This window comes from Rhipicephalus microplus, chromosome X, assembly GCF_043290135.1.
Source record: "Rhipicephalus microplus isolate Deutch F79 chromosome X, USDA_Rmic, whole genome shotgun sequence".
Taxonomy (NCBI): domain Eukaryota; kingdom Metazoa; phylum Arthropoda; class Arachnida; order Ixodida; family Ixodidae; genus Rhipicephalus; species Rhipicephalus microplus.
Genome location: NC_134710.1, coordinates 511,859,981 through 511,870,665, shown reverse-complemented (window position 1 = coordinate 511,870,665; position 10,685 = coordinate 511,859,981). Strand labels below are relative to the sequence as shown.

Sequence of the window (10,685 nt, the reverse complement as noted above, 5' to 3'; positions counted from 1 at the left end):
TCAAGAATGTTAGCAGTATCTCGAGAAACACGTGTAGGTTGTGTTATCAACTGAGTGAGATTAAAGTTGAGGCAAACATCAAGGAAATCGTTGGCCTCCTTAGCATTGGGTGCTGATGAAGTTAGATTACACCAATCAATGTTAGGAAAATTGAAGTCCCCCAGGAGGAGGACGTGAGCATTTGGGTATTTGGTCGTAAGTTCGGCTAAAATACCATTAAGCTGGCGCGCGAAATCCGGGCTACTTTTGGGAGGCCTATAACAAAAACCTAATAGTACGGAATGTGGTACGGAACGAAAAAGCAACCACAATATTTCTAGGTCGGAATCAATGTTTATAAGGGAGCATGAAAGTTGTTCGTTAGTAGCAATCAGGACGCCGCCGCCCCGGGTGCCGGGACGATCTTTTCGAAAAAGATTAAAGTGAGGCAAGTCGGTCAAAATTTCGCTGTCAGTGACGTCAGAGGTCAACCACGTTTCAGTTAGTACAAGTAGGCTGCTGTTAGATGAAGATACAAGGTCGGACACGTGGTCTCGTTTGGAAAGATAGCTACGTATGTTGGTGAAAATGACCGAAAAAGAAAGATTGGCTTTGTGACCGAAGACGGGACAATTAGAAGATCTGGGGCGTGAAGGCAACTGCTACGAGCTTTCTTCTACATTTTCAGTTGCCTCGTTAAATACGTATCGTTTGGAGCCCATAAAAAGGGTCTTATACCGTAAAAGGAAGGGACCTGATTTTGCTTTAGCAAAAGCCAGTAGGTGCTTCCGTGCGTTCCGGACCCGATGCGAGAAATCCTCCCCGATGCTAAAATCTGTATGTTTAAGCTGGGGGCCCTTAGCAAGGACGGCTTCCTTGGTTTTAAAGGATGTAAACTGCACTATAATGGGCCGACACCGGCCTTGCGAGTAGCGGCCAAGACGGTGGGCACGCTCGACATCCTTGGATTCGACAGTTATTTTTAGGTGGTCCCCACAAAACCCAGTAATACGCTCCTCAGACTGCGCATACGTTTCGGATGGCTTGTCGTCCGCTAGGCCGTAAAACAACAAGTTGTTTCGTCTGGAACGATTCTCCGCGTCGTCCAGTCGAGCCTCCAGTACAGAGACCTGGGTAGCTGTCTGGGAGGTGGCAGTGGCCATGGCGTGGCCATTGCAAAATTCTTCGTTGTGTTAAATGAACAGGCTACTTGCCACACCCAAGCACGATCCCGAGTGAAGCATGCACGAAGAAAGCACAAACGTGCAAATCCACTGGACTGCAAGCAAACTAACGTGCGACCGCAAGAGCTGAGTAAGGGACATACTGCACGCAACCAGCCGAGGGTGATTGGTTCCATGTGGCAGTAGCAGGCTTAAGTGCAACCGTGTGAGGTCACTGCGAACGTCGTTGAATTCACTCGTCAACCAGCCGGCGTCGTTTAACACGAGAAAAGGCCTCACTTGTCAGTAGAAGGGTTGTTAGCACTTTTGAATAAAAATACACAGAAAAAAAGGTTTGGCCACTAAGTGGACGTTTTTATGGGCGGGTCCGCATACAACGAATTACTCATATCACGACTATTCATTGCCGCATTTTCGAGTTCGTTATAAACAGGTTTACTATAAATACAACCATCAACAGAGCATTCTAAGATATGCAATAAAAAACAGTGCAACACACAGGAAGCGAGAGATGGATGTAGAATACAACTGTAAAGGCGAAAATCACAAGGGCCATCTGACAAAGCGAGCTTCGTACCACTGATCGTAAGGTATGTACATTGCTCGCATACGTACTTTATCGCTTTGTGATCATGTGTAGCCGAAATTTAACGCAATTAGGTGTTTCGGAACACACGTTCGCGCATTTGCCTCGAACTGGATGTCATGCGATGCTCGCTTGTATTTAAATTGCGAATAGCAGCACGCCAAAATAACTGAAACATCTTTAGCATTCTACCCACAGTTCTCTTTAATGAGATTCCTACTTTCTGAAGTCAGGTTGCATTTCCACAAGAAGCTTTCCAGGTCCTTGATTTTTCAAGAAACCGTGCCCAACCACCAACAAGCACATTCACTTGCCGATGGCTCTCTTGCAGACGGCTCTCTCTTGCAGACGGCTCTCTCTGCAGCGTCGGTGGCGGCGTTTTTAGTACCGTTGCCTGGGCGGAGTCTGATATCTATGAAAATGACAAGGCGCATTACAAGTTGTGTATCATGTTTAAAAGAGCAAAGTATGCAGACATGTAGACATCACATGAAGTGATGTAACTGTGCAAGGTATGTATATTTAAGTTATCGGCTTTTATATCGCATAAATTTTCAGTGCGTTATGAGGAACGCTGTAGGGGAGAACTTCGCTATAATTTTCACGGGGATTTGTTAATCACAGCCTAACGCACGGCAAAATGTTTCTTTTTTCTATTCATCTTCAATAGAAAGTTTTCGTAGCAAGTGAAAGTCTTACCCGTCACTTTGCACACAGCAGCTCAAAACCACACTGTTTCAAGTGCTGTACCTCGTTTGACACCTCAGTGCACATGTTGTGATGGAATTTGAGAACGTTCAAATACATGCCATGCAAATATTCCTCAAAGCACCAGTCACTGAGAATATGCAAAACGTTCACTTTCGAAGATTTTTTTTTGTAGCTGTTATTTACGACGAGCCAATCGCCACTGCTAGCCTAGCAGAATTGAGCATTATAGGCAGTGAACTTTCTCTTTAAAAGCTGCGACATTAGAGAAAAGCAATTTGCAGAAATTTCTGTCGAACGAACGTCGCCACACGCTGCCACGCAGAAAGATGCTGCCGATGGAACTTCTTGCAAAACAGCAACTCCTCCGAGGGAGGCAATTGTGGATGGAGTGCTCGCAGTGAGGCTACACTGTTTAAAAGGATAAAAACTCGAGCTTGCTGAGTTGAATTCATCGTAAAAAAAAGCGTGGGTATATGAGAAAAAAAAGAGGAAAGGCGACAAGACAAAGCTAAACACATACACTCTTATTTAGTGTCATATTCGCCTTGGAAAAAAGGAAACAAGGCACATGAAGGAAAGGAGGCACTGGGCATTCGTCACAATAGTAGACGAAACTGCAAAGTTCAGTAACGTAAATAATTGATCCTTTTCTGGGTTAGCACGATGGATGGTTCGTTTATGCATGATGGCCCAATGGAATGAATCTTGAACGCTTCTTAGATCTCCCTGGCACGGAAATCGCGATATCTATGTGATATGCACGTCCGCTCAAAACTTGATTGATTGATTGATATTTGGGGATTAACGTCCCAAACCACCATATGATTATGAGAGACGCCGTAGTGGAGGGCTCCGGATATTTCAACCACCTGGGGTTCTTTAACATGCACCCAAATCTGTGCACACGAGCCTACAGCATTTTCGCCTCCATCGAAACTGCAGCCCCCGCAGCAGGGACTCGATCCCGCGACCTGCGGGTCACTGAGTACCTTAGCCACTAAACCGCCGTGGTGGTGCCCGTTCAAAACTTGGAGTGCATCCACAGTCGTCATAGTGAATTGCTAGATTGCTTCCAGTTTTGTCCTTGAGATTATTTTTGTGCTCCACCTACAGCTGTCACTGCACTTCGGCGCCAGTTCGGCAAGCGCCAACGAGAGGCGCTTCGTGGAGCGCTGGCCGCACGGTGTGGTGTTCGAGGTAGAAGTGGATGACTCTGCACAGAGATGAGTGTGCAGCAATATACATTTCTGAAAACATGTTCTCAGAGCCCATCATTGTGCGATGACGCCACAGAGGAGTAGAGAGGCCTTAGGTAGTCTATTGGTCAACTTCGCATTGCTTACTCTTGAAGCCTGGGATCGCTGACTGGTCGTGTCATTAGTGCAAGTAGCTTTTTAGCGTATATGCACCGCACTTGATTATACGTGTCACAGTGAGTTTCTTAGGCGTGTTTTTGCGTGTTCTTGCCTGCCTGCTTTGACGAAGTGACCTTCATGTGTGCTTGGTGTTCTGGTGCGGCGTTCGCACAGCGCACACATGCATGGTGTACTGTTGTCTGCCGTTTTGCAAGTCACAGGCTGAAAAGACTGCTGGCGTCTCATTTAACCAATTCATTGTAAATAAGGGACTATGTGCGAAGTGACAGAAAAACATTTCCCGGGAAAGTCGTGTGAATAACGAAAAGTATCCCTCCACTGTAATGTTCAGCAAGCATTTTCTTGTGGGTGATTATGTCAGCGGACACATAATTATAGCTCGAAATTCTTTTTCAAGCTAGCCGATCGAAAGAAAGGCAGAACCAGAAGATCCCGAGCATGCCATTTTGGAGTCGTTGGAAGGAGAAACCGAACAGAAATTGAGTAAAGGCACACCAACAAATAACGCACAAGTCTCAGGTCTTTTGACACATTTCAGTGATACCTTTTCTCAAAACAAGAATACGTTTTGTGTCATTTCTTCTGCTGGTCGGTGAAAGATCATGTGGCTGAGCCTTCTGAATGCTATGCATGAACATACATGTGCACTAGATGGAATAGTAATCATCATTTTACTCATTTCTTCAACTCATAGAAAACAAAGAAAAAAATGCTTTGCTATGACCATGTTGATGCTCTCCCAAGAACAGAGTTGATATATGCTCGCTACCATGTGCATACCTGCCAACCTCGCAACATCAAAATTCGGGAGACAGCAGCGGGGGGGGGGTTGCATAGCAGCAGTTACTGAGACTGGAGACTGACATCAGGGAGGGGTAGGGATGTTTATTTTGAGCTGCTGCTTGAACCAAACTTCTTTACTTGTGAAGGCACCTGGCAGTTGCGGACTTCGCAAGCCTCAAAAAGTTGTCAAAATACACCTGCTCAAAACAACGTCCAGTTTGGTTACTCTTCACCATGAGGAGGTCACCTAGAGTCTTGTTTGAAAGCGAAGACCGAAATTCAGTTCTCGTCTTCTTAACCATGCTAAATATCCTCTCACATTCAGCATTGCTGTGTGGAATGGCAAGCAGCTGCAGCATCACCTTTGACACTCTACCAAATTTCACTTCTCCATCAACGCTAGTGATTCTTCCCACTTCTGACCACTGAACATCAATCCTCTCTTCACTTAGAATGTCTTCAGAAATACGGTGTGCCTGCAGTTCTGCAAATTCCACTTCAAGAGCATCGAAGGCTTCTACTCTTGACTCATTCTTCCCCTGGGGCAGAATTTGCGGGAAGGACTCAACGAAGAAGCGAAGGCTTGTGAAAGATGCGTCGTTCAAAAACTTCAAATTAGCGACTTCCGCTTTATTCAAGGTTTCATTCTTCAGTGGAAATTCGTGGCGTATATAGTCACATGTGACAGTAAAGTACTTCTGAACAGTAGAAAAAAAAACTCCTGCTTCTCACTGGCACGCAGTCCTTCCACAACAGACAATGTGCAGCTCCCGAGGACAAGATCTTCGTTGGCTTTTTGGTTCTTTATATCTTGATAGCGAACCTCCAGTGGCGAAGAGCAGGCCTTAATGGCAGAGGGATTGACAAACCTGGCCAAAAGGTCCCTTAGGAACTGCATCAAGAGGGACTGGAGCAGATGAATTTGAGGTGCCTGTGACTGAAGTTGGGCATTGGCTTTGTCAAACACAAGGATGACACTCTTCAAGAAAAGTCCATAAGCGAAGTTTACATCAGAGGTCAGGAAGTACAAAAGCCGTTCCTCACGGGTCAAACTGGCACGTCCGGTACTTTCAAATGAAAGCTTCACTTTCTTTGCCAAGGTTGCATCCATCTTGCTTCTTGGCTCCTTCCGTTTTTGGGGATCTCGCTGGACTTCGTCGCACACATCTGCCGAAGCTGCAGCTGTCTTGGCGATCTGGTACGACCCCAGAAAGCTTGGGCGCTGCTGGCTTTTCGGCTTTGTCTCATTCAAAAAGAAGCTGACCAAGGGCTGCCACTGCTCCAGCAATCTGGTGAGACACCTTCCAAGCGATAGCCACCGCGTTGGCACGTGTTTCAAAATCTTCGGCACCTCCGTGTTGTGCATCCCTTGAAATTCAACAAGCATGTCTTTCCGCTTGGCGCTCTTCTTAAGGTAGTAGAAGATGTCCACGAGCATCTCGTCGAATTTTGCAGGTAAGCATGCGGCTCCTTGCTCGGCCGCAAGATTTATAAGGTGGCACGGGCAGCCAACGACTATCAAACTATCTTGGGCTTCTTTTAGCACAGCTGCCACGCCGTTTTTTTTGCCGATCATCACATTGGCATTGTCGGCAGAAAATGCAATGCAGTTCTCAATCTGTATAGCACGCGATTTGAGCGCGTCCAGAACGAGGTTTCCAATCTTTCGTCCGGTGGCCTCTCCATGGAGTTCCTGCAAACAAAGCAGCCGGCTTTCCAAGTTTCGCGATTCCTCGACGTAGTACGTTGCCACGATCGGGTACATTTGGGACCCGCTGTCGTTGCTTCCGTCCATTGCGATTGCAAAAGCACGGCATTTTAGAGCCTCCGTCATTGTGTTTCCGGTATGTGCAGCCATTTCTCCGACGATGGCAGTGGTTTTCGTACGTCCGCACCCGTACCGCTTCGCGTCCTCGCACTTCGGGAACATTACGTGACTTGAATGGACGAGAAAGGTAAATGACATGTCCAAACATGATAATCATATGATATGGGTTTCATAATTTACGTCCTCCTCTTAACATTGTGCTGATTTTAAAGTGACATATCAACCTTCCTCATTCGTGTTTTGCGTATCATCAATCCCCACTGTACGTGGGATCTGCCAATTTTGTTTTATCATTTTAACTTTAGGACTGAAGCCTGAACTTCGCAAAGCCTGTAGACAAAGCTTTATCTCTATTCAGGCAACATAGAAAAGGCTTGAATTCAGTAGTAAATTGGCTGAAAGTAACATCTTGCTGTTTTCAGATTGGAATATCAAGTTTTGTACATACTAGTCGGATCTGTTGAGGTTACGCCCTGCATACAAAGGCGCTTCTGCCATATGATTACTGGCTTTCTAAGATATCAAAACAGAGTATTGTATCACTATGTCTTGCATTTGGCCTCAGAAAGCAATGTGTCCATAACATGCACTCCAGTACTAATTCGTCACGCTGACGAATTAGTACTGGAGATGGGTTCCCTGGTTCGCTCGTGCACGGTGTCGTTGAAATATTCTAACAGAACATGAAAAAAAAGGGGGGCTTCCAGTACTCCTTTGGCCCCCAGGCTGAAGAAGGTCGCGAGCAGACAACGCGTTTTGCTCGTCTTTTCAGCTCCTTGGAGGGCTTCGCCCTCAAATACGAAAAGAGACAGCCAATGTAAGAGGATGTCGATCTCAGCATGGGCTATCTTACACAAGCTTTGCCGAAGGGTAGTGTAAGAGATTTCTCTCGCATGTGGCTCCTCCTACAAAGAACAAACTAGGAGATGTGTAAATGAGCGTATCAGGGAGCATTTTGAGCAAGAATAAGGGAGCCCGAATTCGCCTAAGCATATTAGAAGCTGCACTTGAAGCTCTTGTAGACCATGCTTTTGTGACGTCCGGGTCCTCATCAGAAGAAAGACAAACCACACAACTGATATAAGCCTTTTATATCAACAAAAAAGATGGCCTGTGCGTTAGTGACAGATCTATACTTACATATAGTGTTGTGCGACAAAAATTTAGCATGCATTATCCGTCCACCGCTGGATGCGAAAATGTTCTCTGTGCATGCGCTGACATGCATGCGTATTCCTGCAAATAAATCAGTCAGTGGCGCTCTCTCTCGTGTCTTCGTTTGTGCTTTTGCCACCTTAAAATCAGTGAGTAATGATTATGCTTGTGTGTAGAAGGACTTTTTCTCCACCCACTTGGTTGGGCTGCCGTGTGGAGATGCAAGTCTTACGTCGATGCTGCGTGCGAAGAAGCGCGCCAAGAACGATCATGAAAAAGACTGCCGGTAATTTACACGTAAGTAGCTGCAGAGGCGCACCCATACTGTATTTTGTCATGTACCACCCGCCCCCGCTGTCAAGCTACATACTGCGAAAAATGAAGGCTCCAGTAAAGCATACTTGTGAAGCAGAGCCGTCAAGCCAGCTTATGCATCAGAAATATGATAAAATCCTGAGAATTATGATAAAAAAATTATATGATATATTGAACTAATTTCTCTACGCTTGAGAGCCTGATATATGCGGGTTTGAAGCATGATGAATTGGTGCACTCTGCAAAAAAAGATATGATGGCTTACGTAAATCATGATTCGGAGGTGTTATCAAAACAAACAACTGTACAAGGAGCTCTCTGAATGCGCACCAGCTTCCCTTGACGAAATCAACAACCAAATAACTTAGTGCATGTATAAAGCCCGACAGTGCGTGGATTAGCCATGCGTTGTGTCGTCTTCGACAAAGTCTCGGGCCTCTTCTTTCGTCACAGCTTCAATGTGGCTCACCTGCAAAACAATACAATCCATTCACATATGCAGCCGACACACGGTTTAATCTTGGTGGACTAGTTTGTATTGAACTACACAGAACTCTGTTTTCCGTAGACTACAGTTTTATTTTAAGAACGGTCAAATCTTTTTGATTTTATAAGGAAAAAAAAATAGGGTGCACTCGTCACTTTCAGTGAAGGGCCTCAAGGCAGTCCTCCTTTCCCTGCAGGAGCACAAGCGCATTGTGGGTAGCACACAGTCATGTTGTAAAAAGCTCGTGCATGTTATGCAAACAACTTCTGTAAAAACAATAGAAAATAATACATGACCAGCCATATAAGGTCATTCATGTATGACCACCAAGTTCAGCGACGTTGTGCTCAGTAGAGTAAAGCTCTTCATTTCTAGGTTCCTTGGTATTCAGGACGTCGACACAGTCGCACACAAAACCCGGTTTGTTTAGCAGCGTCAGTATCTCACCAACTACGCCAAGCAAAAGTTACCCTCACAAAAGAGGGAGAGAAAGAGAAAGAACAGCAGTATTACAGTTGCTGTGGCCGCTTCACTCCGATACTTCTTGTTGGGGGACTGTGCGAGGCCGATTTGAGTAATCGCATTATTCAGGATGGGGTCTTGAAATAAGAACGCCGCTCACTTGGAACACACGGACACAGTAGACAGTAAAAAAAATTATGAGTACAATGATTAAACTATTATAACAAATTACGAAATCATCAGACGAATGAAGTATGTCACTAGTGACACATTAGAACAACCATGATATACGACATTCCCCATACGACACAGAAACAAAATAGCAAGTACAGTGAAACCTCGTTAAACCGTACCCGCGTAAACAGTAGTTTCGTTTTAAAAGTAGTGAAGTCAACTCCCCGACTCGACGGCCATTGATCATAGTGCATTTTGTATCCGCATAAGCCGTACCAGCTTATCGCGTATGTATCAGTTAATAAGTAGTTTTTCCAATTTTCGTTGCGCACTCGCCGCGGCATGTCGTCCCCCACTGGGCATCCCGACAGAACAGCAAGCCCCAGAGATCGAAACACGCCTCGCTTGTTTGTGTCGATGATGATGGCGGCTGTGTTGGTGAGCGCTATCTCTTGGATTTTTCTGCAACAAGAAGCACTCAGCCGGCTAGGCTTCTGGTGTTGTCCATGCGATGGCGCTTTGCACAAACACGCAAACACGGTGCGCGCTTGCTTTGCTTTCTTTGTTCCTTTGGCGCCGTGCATAGGTGTTCTCTGGTCGATCCGTGCCGTACAGCTCTCGCGTCGTTTTTCACGTGTTGTGTATGTGTGCTTGTGCTGCTTCGTACTTGCGTCATGCCGAAGCTGGAACAAAAGCATCGAGTGCTGAAACAGGAGGAATTGGACATAATTCGTGCTATTGAAAGTGGCACGAAAAAATCGGCGCTGGCACGCGAAAAGGACTTGCCGTTAACCACGGTGTGTGGAATTTGGAATTCCAGAGAGAAGTTGCTCGGCAGTGCTGCTGCAACTGCGAAAAGGTGCCGGCTGCGCGGTTCGGCGTTTTCGGATGTAGAGGAGGCGCTGGTGAAGTGGCTAAAAGCTGCAAGGTAATAAAATCTGCCTATCAGCGGACCCCTGCTTGTGGAGAAGACCCTGGTTTTTGCCTCGCAGCTCAACCATGACAACTTCGTGTGCAGCTATGGCTGGCTGGCCAGATTTAGGGCGAGGCACGGCCTTACCACGAGGACTGTTTCGGGAGAAGGTGCTGCTGCTGACGTGAATGGCGTAGAGCAGTGGCAAAATGGTCAGCTGAAGAACATCTTGGAAGACTACGCACCTGATGACATCTTTAATATGGATGAATCGGTGCTATTCTTTAAGCTGCTACCAGACAAAACGCTCGCGTTGAAAGGCGAGACGTGCACCGGCGGCAAGCATGCAAAAGACAGAATATAAGCGGCGTTTTGCGTAAACATGACTGGAACCGACGAAACTCCGCTCCTCGTGATTGGAAAGTCGACGAAGCCTGGATGTTTCAAAGGCACCCGGTTGCCATCAGGGGTCATCTATCGCAGCAACACCAAAGCATGGATGACGGCAAAACTCTTTGAGGAGTACGTGCTTCTCAACGATCGTCGTTTTGCGGCTAAGAACAGAAGAGTTGTTATTATTTTAGACAACGCTTCGGCGCACGTCGCCCTGGCCAACCTGACGGCTGTAAAGTTGGCGTTTCTGCCACCAAACACAACAGCGATTGCCCAGCCCTTGGACCAAGGCATCATTCGAGCTGTAAAACAGCTCTACAAGAAGAATCTGCTGCGCAG

General features: G+C 46.2%; 1 protein-coding gene across 1 annotated transcript in view; it reads right to left on the bottom strand.

Annotated features, from left to right (window-relative positions):
• Positions 1-7,523: 7,523 nt before the first annotated feature.
• The window catches only part of LOC142775571 (structural maintenance of chromosomes protein 3-like), a 64,699-nt gene continuing 61,537 nt past the window's right edge, over positions 7,524-10,685 (bottom strand). The window contains exon 5 of the mRNA XM_075877028.1: positions 7,524-8,386. Coding sequence (XP_075733143.1) covers positions 8,315-8,386 — 72 coding nt within the window. The 3' untranslated portion in view covers positions 7,524-8,314. The remainder of the gene's footprint in view (positions 8,387-10,685) is intronic.